General features: G+C 41.2%; 1 protein-coding gene across 5 annotated transcripts in view; it reads left to right on the top strand.

Annotated features, from left to right (window-relative positions):
* Positions 1–516: 516 nt before the first annotated feature.
* NCAPG (non-SMC condensin I complex subunit G) overlaps positions 517–15,877 on the top strand; it is a 34,652-nt gene continuing 19,291 nt past the window's right edge. For 2 of the 5 annotated variants that reach the window (XM_028743325.2, XM_028743329.2), the window contains exons 1-10: positions 519–718; positions 3,348–3,454; positions 5,435–5,644; positions 6,505–6,733; positions 8,146–8,291; positions 9,859–9,943; positions 10,956–11,148; positions 12,479–12,619; positions 13,276–13,416; positions 15,351–15,474. In XM_028743325.2, coding sequence (XP_028599158.2) covers positions 3,350–3,454; positions 5,435–5,644; positions 6,505–6,733; positions 8,146–8,291; positions 9,859–9,943; positions 10,956–11,148; positions 12,479–12,619; positions 13,276–13,416; positions 15,351–15,474 — 1,374 coding nt within the window. In that variant the 5' untranslated portion in view covers positions 519–718; positions 3,348–3,349. Of the gene's footprint in view, positions 719–3,347; positions 3,455–5,434; positions 5,645–6,504; positions 6,734–8,145; positions 8,292–9,858; positions 9,944–10,955; positions 11,149–12,478; positions 12,620–13,275; positions 13,417–15,350; positions 15,475–15,877 lie in introns of all 5 variants that reach the window. The other 3 variants (XM_028743328.2, XM_077934415.1, XM_028743326.2) reach the window with 3 other exon arrangements.

The raw sequence follows: 15,877 nt of genomic DNA on the forward strand, positions 1-15,877 counted from the left end.
GCAGCCGCCACGTATTTGCTGGACTACAACTCCCATCATCCTCGACTGCTGAGCCTGCTAACAAGGCATGATGGGAGTTGTAGTCCAACATAACCTGAGCATTCCCTCCCCTCCCACCAGAGTTGGAAACAAAAGGCTGCGTGTAACTCGTGTGACTTTTCCTCATGGCGAAGGGCTGGCGCCGTTTCAACCCTGAAAGACATCTATGCACGCGCAGTCACTGTGGCGCGAAAGGGCCACCGGACAACCTGAGGTACCATTAGCGCTGACGTCATTTCTTTGCCACGCCCCTTTCCCCACCCCCAGTCACAACCCGGGATTCGTAACCGCGCCCCTCCTCCGTTCCTTTCTCCGCCGCGAGCCTCTTCCGCCAGGATCTCGCGAGATTTGAAGCGGAGCGAGAGAGAGAGCGCGCGAGCTCCGCCTTCCCAACGCCGCGCTCCCCCTCCGTTGGACGCGCGATAAAAGATTTTGAAGTCTTCAGCTTGCGGTTGGCTCCTTTCACGCCGGGATCTCGCGAGAATAGGGAATAGAGAAAGAGCGCGCGCGAAAGAGAGAGCGCTCGAGCTCGGCCCCGCCCCTCGCCTCTGTGGGCGTGTCTAAATTTTGAAGGCGACGGCGGGAAGAGGGAGGCGCGCGGCAGTTGGAGCGTCGTAGCGGCCGGGTCGGCTTCTGGTGGCCTGCGCTGAGTAGTTCAGGTGACACGGGTCTTTTGAGGGTACGTGAGGAGAGGGCTGGCTTGGGAGGGCGGCGCCGCCCCCGCCGCCACGTTCCCTCTGGGTGGGGTTTTTATTGGGATTATTATTATTATGTTTATACTGCTTTATCTTTTGCAAACCGCTTTGAGGTTTTTCCACAACCGAGCGGTGTATGAAGCTTTACGAAATTAAAGGAAATAAATGCATACGTTCATCAGTTTCCTGCGATAGAGAACGGCGTGCCAAGTCTATTCTTACCTGCAGGAGAGGAATGAGATTGTAAGCCGCCTTGGGCGAGACAAGGCGGCCTGCAAAGTCAATATGCAAGAATATAGGCACCCATAAATGAATTTATGACCCATAAATGAATATATCGCGACACGGGTTTGGGATGAAGCTGCTTTTTAAGTTCTTACAGGAATCGGGCAGAGGAGAGGGGGGAAAGCAAATGGCAAATGCGGCCAAGGACTGATTCAAATGCTATAGCTTCAAAATACAGTCATACCTCATGGTACGTTTGCTTCATGATACGTTTTTTCAGGTTGCCACTCAGAAGTACCGGAAAGGGTTACTTCCGGGTTTCGCCGCTTGCGCATGCGCAGACGTGCAAAATGACGTCATGCGCAGAAGCGGCGAATTGCAACCCGCGTGTGTGCAGACGCACTGCTGCAGGTTGCGTTCTATTCATGTTGCGAATGGGCCTCTGGAACGAATCCCGTTTGCATCCAGAGGTACCACTGTCCATTCAATTTTAATAAACATGATGAGGTTACCAGAAGTTAGGCTATCTTTATCCAGATAGGAATGCAGCTTACAAAGATAAAAATTAAAAATTAAACAGAGAAAAATTCACAACCATACTAAAATAGATTAAAATTACAGTCATACCTCGGGTTGAAGTAGCTCCGGGATGAATATTTTCGGGTTGTGCTCTGCGGTGACCCGGAAGTAATGTAGCGTGTTACTTCCGCGTTTCATTGCATGCGCAGATGCTCAAAATGACGTCGCACGCGGATGCGAGGTGTGTTCGCTTCTAGGTGCGAATGGGGCTCCGGAATGGATCCCGTTTGCATCCAGAGGTACCACTGTACCTCAATAAAATAGTCAAAAATCAACATGAATATTTATTGCAATAGATATGCTGACTCCTGTAAAGGTAAAGGGACCCCTGACCATTAGGTCCAGTCGTGACCGACTCTGGGGTTGCGGCGCTCATCTCGCTTTATTGGCCGAGGGAGCCGGCGTACAGCTTCTGGGTCATGTGGCCAGCATGACTAAGCCGCTTCTGGCGAACCAGAGCAGTGCATGGAAACGCCGTTTACCTTCCCGCTGGAGTGGTACCTATTTATCTACTTGCACTTTGATGTGCTTTCGAACTGCTAGGTTGGCAGGAGCAGGGACCGAGCAACGGGAGCTCACCCCGTCGCGGGGATTCGAACCGCCAACCTTCTGATCGGCAAGTCCTAGGCTTTGACTCCTGTATTCAACCACAAATCCACGGACACATCATGGACCACTTGAATGATGTTTGTGGACCATTGTTGGTCCAGGAACCACAGCTTGGGAACCCCTGTTCTAGGTTCAATCCCTGGCATCTCTGACTCCCAGGTGTGGATGAGAAAGCCTCCTATCTAAAACCTGGACAGGTGTGGCACATCAGAGAAGACATTGGTTTAGAATGACAAGAAGAAGAAGAAGAAGAGTTTGGATTTGATATCCCGCCTTTCACTCCCCTTCAGGAGTCTCAAAGCAGCTAACATTCTCCTTTCCCTTCCTCCCCCACAACAAACACTCTGTGAGGTGAGTGGGGCTGAGAGACTTCAAAGAAGTGTGACTGGCCCAAGGTCACCCAGCAGCTGCATGTGGAGGAGCGGAGACGCGAACCCGGTTCCCCAGATTGCAAGACTACTGCTCTTAACCACTACACCACACTGGCTCTCTTTCAGACAAGTAGTCTGAAATGACAGAAACTGACAGTTTGCTCTTTATGTACTTTAGATTTGGCATCAGTATGTGTAGTATTAGTGGCTCTTGTAAGACTACTATCTTCTGAGGCAAAAGTAGATAACCTTTCTGCTCCCCTTTGAGGGCATTTTTCCAAGGGCTGCATGCTGACCGTGAGTGGCACAGAAGCCTTTTCTCTCAGCCTCCATTACCCCATACTGCCAGGTATGGGAAGTCCAGTAATTTTTACCTGAGGCCTGAACTGATCACTTGTATAGGGCTTCTGAAAATGGGCTGCATATTGCTCACCTGTGTGCCCTAAAGAAATGAGAGGGCATGTGCTAAAATAAAAAAGTGACATTGATTTTGAACATATTCCACCTGTGGAAACTGCAGGTGGTTTTTCTGAAGTTTTGTCGTTCTAATCTTGCTTGTTAACTATTATGGAGACCTTTGGTGGAAAGGCAGAATATAAGTGAAATATGAAATAATTTAGAACTAGCTTTCATATAAGACTAAGAATAAAAGGGTTTGCAAAGTAATGCAGGTAGAAGCTTGTGTTTAGGCAAGTTGAAAAAAACTTGAAAAACTCTGGTAACTAGGCATAATGGTTTATCCATGGTGACTCCAACACCAAGTGATGTGGGTTCCATGAATGTACAAGATTGAGTTAAGTTTTTAAAATGACCCATTTTTTTTTTGCAGCTATGAAAGGGAAGAATTTCAGTATCAAGGAGACCTTTGAAAAAGCTCAAAAAGCTCACCAAAATCATGCAAAACTTGTGGCATCTTTGAAGCACATGTACAATGAGGTAAATATTATTAATTTCATGCTTTTTGACTTTAACCCCCAGGGGTGGCTAACACATTCATAAAATACATTGGTCTCACTGAAAACTTTACCCTTTACACATCAAAACCATGCAATGGTTGTTTCAAGAAAGATATTGGGTGGGAAGTAAAGAGAATATGTAACAGGAAGGCTTGAGCAGCTGAGCATATCTAACAACAGGCATGTGAAAGTACCTTCACTTGCCTGCCTTCCCTAAATAAATACAACTGCAGAATATCCATATGGATTTGCAAGTAGGGAACCATGTTCAGTTTACAACAGTATATTTTGTTGCAATAAACAGTGCTTCACTTCCCATATAACGGTTCTCAAAGTGCTTCATTTTATGTCGGTACAGAACCCTTGTAGTATTATAGTATTGCCTAAGTGGAGGAGGAAAGCTAGGTTTGAAAGGGGCCTACTTATGGTCACCTATTGAGTTCAGGGAATTTGACATTTGACATCCATGAAACTATTAACTATAGGAAACATTAAGTCATTCTTTTGCAGGGAATGATATTGTAATCAATTGCTATGCTCTTAATATGTTATATTTCCCCAGATTATTATAAGCTCCAGCCTTATTTCAGAGATTGTGATATATTGAGATATCACAGTGTTTAGCTGGCGATATATATCGTGATACGGAAAACCAGATATCACCCATACTGTCATAATATATGTTTTGTTGTATATGTTATAAGAAAAAACTCCTTTTCCCTTATGGGGTACCCAAGAGCCCATATAGAGTCCTTTTGTAGGTTCTCTATTGGTAGGAGAAAATAACAGAGACCAACCAGAGAATATTGAGAAGTGAAGCAGCTAGTAAGCCTGATCTTTATTAAAGCTGTTGCAACAGGGTGCTCCCACACACACAAGGGGAGAAGGGACCCAGAACAAATGTGTGCCTGCCCTTATATAGACTTTGAAATTGCCCACTCTCAAACTCCAGACCACCCCCAGAAACATTATACATACATCACAGAAGGGGTGTAGCTCAGGACCACCTCCCCCAATACATCATACATACATCACAGGGGGAGGTCTAAAACAGAATCCTGAGTGTGTTGTTTATCTCCTGTCTGCCATTTACCTGATTGCATTATCTGGGTTTTGGCCACTCTTTGTTATTGTTTTGTTGTTTAGTCGTGTCCGACTCTTCATGACCCCATGGACCAGAGCACGCCAGGCACTTCTGTCTTCCACTGCCTCCCGCAGCCTCCTGCACTTAATTCCTGAATCCAGGTCACATGCTAACCCTGTTCACACCTTAAATGTGCCCTTGGCAGGATTTGTGAGCACAGAGACAATGGGGAGATTTCCCATTTCCTTCAACCTTGCAGAGAAATATTTGAGGTCATTTTGGGAGAGAAAGTGGTTTCAGGACTTTTCCGTGGGTTTCACACATGTGGTTTACATGTGTTTGCTTGGTACATTTATGAACATTTTATATATATAAGACCTTAAAATTCTTATAACAATACTTACAGTCTTCTCATGTCACAGTACAGTACAATGGAACCTTGGTTCTTGAACAGCTTAGTTGATGAACCAATTGGCTCCCGAATGCCGAAAACCTAGAAGTAAGTGTTCCGTTTTTCAGAAGCCGAACGTCTGACGTGGCTTCCTCTTGAGTTCAGGAAGCTCCTGCAGCCAATCGGAAGCTACACCTTGGTTTTCAAATGGTTTCAGGAGTCCAACGGATTAAGTTTGAGAACCAAGGTTCCACTGTACTGTGACATGAGAAGACTGTAAATATCAACAAAACATAGATTATGACCAGTATTTCAGATTTCAAGTCTTAATCTGGAATTTTCAAGCTCTGTCCAAAGAACCAGTTCTCAGTGGAAAGGATTTTAACATGTCATTGGATTTCCCCATTTTTTAAATAAAGGTCTGTTCCGCCATTGATCAATTTTGATACTGAAATTGCATTACTTACTGTGTAACTTTGTTCTAGTTGCAGGACAAAATCTCTTTTCATGAGGAATTTGTTCATTACCTTAAATTTGCCCTGATTGTCTACAAAAGAGAACCTGCAGTAGAACAAGTGATAAATTTTGTGGCCAAGTTTGTTGTTTCATTTTATGAGCCAGAAAAAGATGACACTGAAGAAGAGGAGCAAGTGGAAAATTCTCTTCTGAATTATTTGTTCAAGTTTCTGCTTGAGGTACCTTAGCAATAATGTAATGGTGAAAAACTAGCATTGGATGCATAATGCTCCTCTTTATAGTATGATCTAATAGACACCGTATGAATCTGCATATAAATAGGGTGTATATGCTATTTTCTTAATGGTGATGTAAAATCAGTCTTGTTATATTGGGTAGAAATCACATTGAATGCAAGGGCTGTGTTACCTTTCCTGCTCTTAAAGACATAAAGCAGGCATACTTGGCCCTCCAGATGTTTTGGGACTACAGCTCCCATCATCCCTAGTTAACAGGACCAGTTAACTGGAGGGGCCGCATTTGCCTATGCCTGACATAAAGCAATGATAAGTGGGCTTAGCTTTTGTCTGAAAAATCTGTGCTGCTGACCAACATTCACCTAAGGTCAGAATTTCTGAAGTGCAATTATAGGGGTCTAGGATGCAGTTGCTGAGACTCCAGTTTGCTCAATTGATTTCTATGGGGTGTGGCTGTGTTTTGGTTATAATTACAGTCTGTGTTTATGTTGTATAGTCTTGCATTCAGCCACAGTTGAAGACCAGCTTCATAATTGCTGTCTTAAGCACCAAGTTTATTTTGCACAGCCATTCAGGTTTAAACCCGGTGTCATTCATTCATGGGATAAAGATCCTTTAAATGGAAAAACAAATAATTTAAGATTAAGACTGACTGCCAGGATGGTAAGAATAAATGAAGGGGGTGTTTGTTATACCAAAGAATACATTTGGTACTTAAATACATTCATATTGTGTGAATTTATGAGATTTTTATATGTAAATACTTGAAACTATTCATATTTTTTATACATAAGAACAATAATGCAGGAATACTAAAAAATAACTCCTTGCTTCTTTTTAAGTCTCACCATGCAAACAGCAGTGCAGTACGATTTCGAGTGTGCCAAATTATTAATAAGCTTCTGGTAAGCCTGCCGGAGAATGCTCAGATTGAAGATGAGCTATTTGATCAAATTAGCAGTGCCATGTTGCTCAGAGTGAAAGATAAAGTTCCAAATGTGAGAATTCAAGCTGTGCTGGCATTGTCTAGACTTCAAGATCCAAAGGACAGTGATTGTCCTGTGGTTAATGGTACGTTGTTACTCTATCAATGATATTTATTTTAATTTAAAGATGTATTTTTATCTTTTTGGTTCTTAAAAACTGGCTATAATAGTTAAGACATTAACATTAGTATTGAATTCTGCCTGGGAGACTTGAATGTAATTATTCAAACAACTGTAAAGTAGTTGATGCTTTAAAATATTGGAAAATAGATATGTATGAATATAGAGCATAGGGTACAAGAACAGTTTATGGTACTGGCCTAGTTGGGGAAAAGAAAAAGTTAGGAAACTGGCCTGGTTTGGAAGTACTTTTCCTGGCTTGTTATGGTATAGTTTTGCTTGCCTTCCCCCTTCATGAAACTGAATTCTACTGAATAACCATTTGTTTCAAAATCTAATTTTTAAAATCTGTTTTTCTTTATTTTTAAAAAAAGTTTTGAACAATACATTTTTGGGGGAAATAACCTGGTTTAAAATGATATCTGAATATAATGCAGACAATCTCTTAAAACTGAATTTATGACCCTCTTATAAAAGGTTGCTTTATATGCAGTGATAACAATATTTGGGGGGGGGTTCATCAGTCATCAAACAGTGCAGTTGTTTGTGTCAGTTTATTATGACTCGTTACTGGGTTCCAGGGACTGGAAAGTTAACACAGGTGTCATCCACAAAAGGGTGACCTTGTACTCTTGTGTTATGCCTAAATCATTTGATATCTGCGGTCAGTTCTTGAGTCAATACTCCAGTCAATGGTTTATATCCAATGCTGTGGCAATGGGGTTCTCCTGGTACAGCAGGATTTCTGTTTACTTCCCGTCCCTCTACATGCCCACAAATAATCCAGAATGGATTTTGAAGAAGCATGAGGAACTGGAGGGGAAGAGGAAGAGGGCATTAATCCAAAACAGCTCTTCCTACTGTGGTTAGGTCACAGGCTACTAGTTTCTGCAAGCTGTATCATGTTTGCCTTGGTTTGTGTCAAGTTTGCTACAATAGTGTAACTTAATGTTTCCAGTAGCAAATATGTGAAGTGTGACTGACATGTGCTCTGCCTTTTAAGAATCAGGGGCATGTGCCAGGAAGCCCTTGGCTTGTTGTCAATTCCAGCCTATTTTCCTGAGTATTTACATCTGGTGTGGAAAAAGATTGTCATATATTGGCCCATCAACTAAACATTTGCCAAAAATGTAGAAGTTGTGCATCTAACATCTAACATTAGTGTATTTTTGGTCTTTGTGGAAGCCGCCCAGAGTGGCTGGGGAAATAATAATAATAATAATAATAATAATAATAATAATAATAATAATTACATGAGCATAATAAAATCTTAATGCAAAGGGTGTTGACCACTTGTTATTCATGTACATTTTCTTTATCATTTATGTACATTTTCCAGTCATTAACATACTCTGTGTAATACTCTTTTTTGTTTAGTTTACAGTAATTTAATTGAGAACGACTCCAATCCGGAAGTCAGGCGCACTGTGCTGTCATGTATTGGTCCATCAGCTGAAACCCTGCCAAAAATTATAGGCCGTACTATGGATGTAAAAGAGACGGTTAGGAAATTGGCATACCAGGTAAGTCAATATCTTACTACAATTACTTACATTGCTTCTTAGTAATAGATGATGTAAACATTTGGAGAACTTAACTTTATTCTCTCTGGGGAGCAAAATTATGTTTGGGGTACAGGTGTAAATTTATGTATAGGTGCATTTGCAGTGTTTTTTAAACTTGTTATAAATATTGCTGGTTCTGATCATTGTGCCAAGGAAGTCAGTTCAAACTGCATCATAGCAGTTTTTCCAATTAATCTACTGTATTCTGGCTGCCAAGTGTTTTTCATCAAGATGGTCCAGAAGCAATGAATGTACATGACAATTAATAATAAAATTATTATTATTATTATTATTATTATTATTATTATTATTATTATTATTATTATTATTATATTTAGAATGCTCTAAATCTGTCCTAGCCTGTTCAAAACATGAGCAGAATTGAACTGCAGAGGACCATTGGGATATGCCAGGCACAGTTTTTGGTCCATTTTAATATAGCTTTTTATTGAGGATTATATGGTTGAATTTTGTTTCAAACTCTGATTCAGTGTTTAGTGTAACTAATGTAAATGTTAGTAAAGGGCATTATATTAACTGTTAAACATTGTGGCTCAGCTCTTACAGTATTCAGCTTGCCATAAGAAGTAATGAGCTGCACAGCTGCATCAAATAATGGGTGCAGCCAGTTCAGAGGTCTGGAGGAGCATGATGCAGATGTGCATTTGTATCCATATTAGCCACTGAAGTATGCTTTTTATACATGGGTATTCATTGCTGGACTGGGATTTGTGCCAATAAAACATATCACCTGCTCTTGTGGCCATAATAGGTTCTATATCAGTGCAGTGAATGCCTCTCTGAAAGTCTTAAGAGTTTAGTTCTGGGACAAAAGCATAGTGACTATTTGGAAGTTTTCATGGGTTTCCACAACGGGTGGTGCTGTGGGTAAAAGCCTCAGCGCCTAGGGCTTGCCGATCGAAAGGTTGGCGGTTCGAATCCCCGCGGTGGGGTGCGCTCCCGTTGTTTGGTCCCAGCGCCTGCCAACCTAGCAGTTCAAAAGCGCCCCCGTGTGCAAGTAGATAAATAGGGACCGCTTACTAGTGGGAAGGTAAATGGCGTTTCCGTGTGCGGCTCTGGCTCGCCAGATGCAGCTTGTCACGCTGGCCACGTGACCCGGAAGTGTCTCCGGACAGCGCTGGTCCCCGGCCTCTTGAGTGATATAGGCGCACAACCCTAGAGTCTGTCAAGACTGGCCCGTACGGGCAGGGTTACCTTTACCTTTAATTTTCAGCCTGCTTACTTGCAAATCAATCCATTACATTTTATGATGGAATTAAAATGCCAAATTATATCTCTCGTTCCACCTGCCCTAGTTCATTTCCTCTGAGCTTTTAAAGTGTGTTTTTGACACCGAATTTGAGAATTAACTCACAAAACTCAAGTTTCCCTTCTTACAGTTTTATTACTTATTATGGCAAGATTCCCAGTATGTAGCTGTTGTGACAAGCACATAAAGTTGCTTGCACCAATTTGTCAAAAATCATTATTAGTAAAGCCCTAAAGTTTGTGTGCTCTTTAAAAGGTTTTGGCAGAAAAGGTTCATATGAAAGCTTTGACGATAGCCCAGCGAGTAAAGCTTGTGCAGCAAGGGCTTAATGATAGATCAGGTAAGACATTTTTATTTTATTTTATAGTTGCCTATATTGTGTACTTGTTCAGTGTGCCAATTCCTTATTTTTTTCATTGCTAGCGAAATGCCTGAGAGCCATCTTGCTAACAATGGTAAATGAAGGCTGCAGTCCTAGGCATTCTTGGGAGTAAGTCCCATTGCAAACTAGTGGGACATACTTTTAAATAAACAAGTAAAGGCTTATATTGTAACAGTGGGCAATCTGGTTCTTCTGCTCCTCATGTATGACAACATATGTAGTTCTCATGTTGGTGACAGGCTCCATCTCTTCTGCCAGGCTTTTACAGACATACCTCTGCTTCCCACATTAGTTGAAAAGCCCTCTAAAAAGGTAAAGGAGGAGTTAGGCAGTAACAATGGCTAGCCTTGTGCAAGTATATGCATGTTGCTCTGTTGGAGAAATTTGTCTGGCAGCTAGGATCTACAAATAAACTTCACAGTGATGTGAAGAGACAGTATAAATATAATAGAAGAATATACTAAAATACATTGCATCTAAAGTATTCTTTCTGGGAAGCCCTCATTGTTGTTTATAGTCACACAGCTTTCATAAGGAAATCCTGATTTAGTGAGTCAACATAGACACACTAATGCAAAGTGCCTTCATTCCTCTCTTCCTGCAAGTAGGAAAAGTTGGTGTCTGAATCCTGGCTTGTTTGGAAGCCATTTACCATAACTCATTTTACATGTAACAGGAAGCTGTTGTTAACTGTAGCTTCCCAGCTTGAATCTTGACTCAAGTGAAGGCAGAAGCGAAGCAGAAATGAAGGTGTGTACAAAATCTTGGCTTATCAAGTCAGGAGTTGATAATGTGAACACTGGCATATGTAAGTAGCTTATATACTGTTGAATGTGATATGGCAGAGACAGCTTAATCACTAAGTGTGTGTGTGTGTGTGTGTCTCATAGTAACTATTCTGTAAAGGTTTTTTTTGCAAAATATTTATTCAGAGAAATTATATCTCGATTTAAATTTCCCTGCTTAATAGAATCTGTAAAAGAAGTGGTGCAGAAGAAACTTCTTCAGGCCTGGCTACGGCTGGTTGAGGGAAATGTGCTAGAACTCCTTCATCGGCTGGATGTGGAAAGTTGTCCCGAAGTTGGTATTCCAGCGCTTAATGCCATGTTTTCGCTGTCACCAGTCAATGACTTGATTAAAAACTTCTCAGACCTTGATGAAAGGTACGTATGTGTTTGTTTGTATTTTAAAAAACTGTATACTTGAGAGTTGAACTTGGGAAAGTAAGTTAAAGGTTTCTGCCTCATTACTTGCCTAAACTTTATTCCAAAGACTAGTGAAATAACCATGTTTGTTTCTGAACATTTCTATGACATATCACTTTCTGAAAATAGTAAACTGAACTCATATTTGCTAAAATACCTATAAATAGCTAAATATCTGTAAGTAGCAGCCAGAACTTCCCGCTTTTAGGCAAATCAAAAAAGCAGCTACTAAAAGGAATCCTATTAACTAGTGAGGATTGCTTTTTGGAAAAGCCATCAATGTATTAGTGGGCAAAGTAGCACCGCTAAAGAGGCTGTTTGTAGTGTGCATGCTGAGTGTTTGCAGACAGAGTTTTTCTGCTCCCCCCAACAACCCCTAAAGGTTTAGTCAGAATTGGTTGTACGTATAAGAAGAGAAATGTCCATTAAAATAACAGATGAGAGGTGGTAGGGTATATGCACTCTCCCCCCCCCCATCAGTAATACTTCGGAAGATATTACCCCTCCCTCAACCTGGGCGCAAATGGCAGCCCTTTTATTTTGTTCAGTAGAATGCAATGCAATTCCAAGAAACTGGGGTTAGTCTCTTAATAATGCTAAAGAGTGACACTAGGAATCAACTTTCATATACAGAGATTGCATTAATTTAGGATAAAGATAGTGCTCTGCTTACTAGTATTTATCTAGCAACTTAACTATGGAATAACATTTTGCATGGAACATAATTATGAGACCAGGGCCCTGCAGGATCTGATTTCTTTCCGCAGGGCCTGTAAGACAGAGTTGTTCTGCCTGGCCTTTGGCTTGGAGCCAATTTGATTCCCTCCCTCCCTCTCTTTCTTTTTTCCTTTCCTTCTCCTCCTGCGATGAGGCTACATTTTAATATTTTAATGTTTCAATATTTTAATGTTGTATTTTAATTTTGTTTTTAAGTTGTAATCATTCAACTTGTTTTTATTATTGCTTGTAAGCCGCTCTTGGCTGGGGAGGGCGGGGTATACCGTAAATAACAACAACAACAACAATAATTATATTTTGCTTCAGTGAGGCATTCCTGCTGGTTACCATGAGATAATGATCCTTAAGTCATTTTTTAAATCAATGAAATTGTCTACAACATAATTCTTGTAACAGCTGCTCTGTCTTTTCAGCTTTTAATGTGTGTGGCTTAAAATGTGAATGTCAGCTTGTATATTTGTCAAATACTGCTATTGCCTTCTTAATTGACAAAGCAAGACCCCCCCCCCCCCCCGGTTGAAAATGTAATGTGTACATGTTTGTTTTCAAGGAAAGTAATTCCAATAGAAAAACTAACTGCTGAGAATGCTTTGTATTGGAAGACCCTTTGTGAGTACTTGAAATCTGAAGGGGAAGAATTCTTAGAGAACATTCTGCCAGAACCTGCCATATATGCAGATTATTTGCAAAGGTAAAGTAAACAAGAAAGTTAAAGCATTAATCAGTGCTTTTTTTCAGAAAAAGAGGTGCCTGTACTCACCATGAAGTTGTTACAGTAAGTGCTACACATTTTAACAACAAAAAGAGATGCCGGTACTGCGTACCCTTGAGTACTCCCTGAAAAAAAATCACTGGCATTAGTTTAATTTATACTGCTTTTGGTCCTTACAGTTATTCTTCTCTTCATCTCCAGTTACTGGATTTGGACTTACTTCTGTGTTGTTCACAAAACAACAATTAAACTGGTTTGCTGGAACATAAAGATTACTGTTACTAATTTATGTTCCCGACTCCTTGTAGAGTGTGCAGAAGTAGCTATGTAGGCTAAAACAGGTCTGTGTGAACAAGAATCTTTTAGCACTGGAAAGTAGGACATGCTCTTGGGAGGCTCAACTAGATACCTTCTAACTGCCCGTTTTTCTTCATGTAAGGCCCAGCAAAGGAATAAAATAAAAGCAGTGATAAATGCATAGTATTGTGAAGATCGACGAGGCAGCATTGTTGTCTGTAGATAGACTCAGTCAAATTATATTTGTAAGCCCTTTAACTGGTACAGTAACATAAAATTCAAATAAATATCAAGATGTTGCTTGCATTATACCGAATAACCATTTGTTTTTAATTAAGTTACCTTCAGAATATGCCAGTTCTCAGTCAAGAAGAGAAAGAAGATATGGCTTGTGTTGAGCAACTGATGACAAAAGAGTTTATAGGGCAGCAGCTGATTCTTATGATAGGCTGCATGGATACCACCGAAGAAGGAGGAAGGTAAGACTTAGTTTAGCAACAGAGATTTTTGATGTATATGTTCTTCTGTTGACTTTGATTTGTCTAGGAAATGTTTCAGTAGCTCAGTCCATTTTATTCAGCATTCTAGTCACTTGGTTTCATGTCAAAGTTCCAACATTAATATTCATCAGTACAGCACCAAATGACTTGGTTTAATGGTCAAATTCACTTAAATAGCTTGTTTTGGACATTTTTCTTTCTCTTCCCATCCTTCAGCACACTGAAACCAGAATCTGTTTCTTGTCCTGGGCCTGCAATGAAACAGTGTAGTGCTTTATACAGGCCTGGATAGGATGGAACTTACTACTTTACTGTCCATCCAGGTTTCCCCCATAGCTCCTTTCAGGTTCCTCTCTAGTTCCAGGATAAATAATTTGCTATGTTTCAAGACAATAATGCCTACTCACAACACAAAGAGCTCATAACCCACCTACTCTCAGCAGCCAGAAACATAATAGCCGGACACTGGAGAGACCTGCCAGGAGTAAACATAGACCAATGGTATCAAATAGTATGGGAAACGGCCTTATTAGAAAAACTAACCAACAAACTGAAACTAACACAGGGACAGATAGAAGAAGACACCTTCACCCCAGTTCGGATCCCCGTTATCACATACAGAGCCCAACAAGACAAGAAGAACCCACCAACAGCATTCAAATCAGCATGGCTAATCTGATCCAAACACACACACACACACCACACTCACATGAAAACAAAGTTCACCACAGCCAATCACAAACAACCAACCAAACCCTAGGCCACGGGTTGACAATTTTTTTTCCAGCAGGGGGCTGGTCCACCGTCCCTCAGATCTTATGGGGGGGGGCAGACTATATTTTTATGGGGGAAATGAATGAGGGACGATGAGCGGCGCGTGAAAGGGCTCCGGAGAGGTGCTGCTTTAAATGGTGGCTGCTCGAGATGGGCGTTCAGCCAATCGCGGGTCCTGTGTGTTGCGAGTGGCAGGGGCTGGTGGCAGCGGCGGGATGAGTGGCGCGTGAAAGGACTCCGGAGTGGGGCTGGCAGCAACAAAGCCCAGCCCCCTTACTCCTCTAGGCAGGGCGGGGAGAAGCCAGGAGGAGGGAGGGAGGAGGTGGCACCGCAATGTGTGTGAGGGAGAGGGAGGAAATGGTGCTGCCTGAACAATCAGAATCAGATCCACGCAGTGATTCCCGGACCATCCACGGGCCAGATCCAGAAGGCAATTGCGCCGGATCTGGCCCCCAGGCATTAGTTTACCTACCCATGCCCTATGCCAACCCCAACCTCTCACCACCAAAGGAATACAAGCAAATAGTAAAGAGAACCCACACAAGTGACGCTAACACAAAACCCCACACATACAGTAAGTAGAATTGAAGCGTTGCCACCTGACCCCACCCCACTCACCATTTCCCCCTCCCTCTCTTTTCCCCCTTTCTTCCTAATGTAAGCCTAACGTCTCAACAAATTAAACTGATCTGTAGAAAGTGTACCTTGAAAAAAGAGACATTGCACACACTTTTGTAAACCAAGAAATCTTCAATAAAAATATATTTTAAAAAAATTCTTTTTGCCATGTTGGTTGGTGTTCTAGATTTCCATCTCTGCCATACTTGACTCTGGTCATGTTTGAATGTTTTGTTCCCCATCAGAAATTTTAGTAAGGTGTGCTTTGCTTTCCACTGTGGAAGAGATTTTGAAGAGATCCCAGTTGTAATCATCAGGATCTGCAAGTGTGATGGCTGGGAAGGGAGGCAGTTGAACACTTACATGTATTGGAAACACCAACATAGCTTATTCAAAGAAACTGCCTCACTTCTGAAGTAGCAGTTAGTTGCCAGTTCTTGGATTTTAAATGAGAATAGATATTACTCATTGTTTAGGGATCATTTTATTATTATTTCATCAGTGTTATTATTTTTCTTAAGGAAGAGACTGCTGACAGTGTTACAAAAAATCCTTAAGATGCCCACTACTTCAGCATCCCTTGTATCATCACTTACAGAGAATCTACTCCGCATTCTCAAAGATGACGACAGAAGAATCCAGACTGTAAGTTCTAATTGCTCTTTGTCAGTTTATATTCCAGGGGAAAAGCCATAAAAAGGGTGTGTGTGAGAGAGAGAAAGAGAGAGAGAGAGAGAGAATCATTCCCTGCTACGTCCCAAAAACTTTGAAAAAAATCAGAGATTTCAGGGAACCCTGAAAAAGCCTCATGAAAATTTTCTCGTCTAGAATGAGTGTAATGCCTTCAAATATATTTTTATCTCAGACATTCTGCAATATTAGAGAATAATTCTGACGCATGCAACACTCAGATCCATTTTTTCATTCAATCACTTCCTATGAGATATCTCAAAGCGATTTAACAAAAGCATATATAAACCAATTTTTCAATGAAAACTATTTCAAATCCAATACAGATATAGACTGGAAAAATACATTCTAAAGGCTT

This window comes from Podarcis muralis, chromosome 9 (assembly GCF_964188315.1).
Source record: "Podarcis muralis chromosome 9, rPodMur119.hap1.1, whole genome shotgun sequence".
NCBI lineage: Eukaryota > Metazoa > Chordata > Lepidosauria > Squamata > Lacertidae > Podarcis > Podarcis muralis.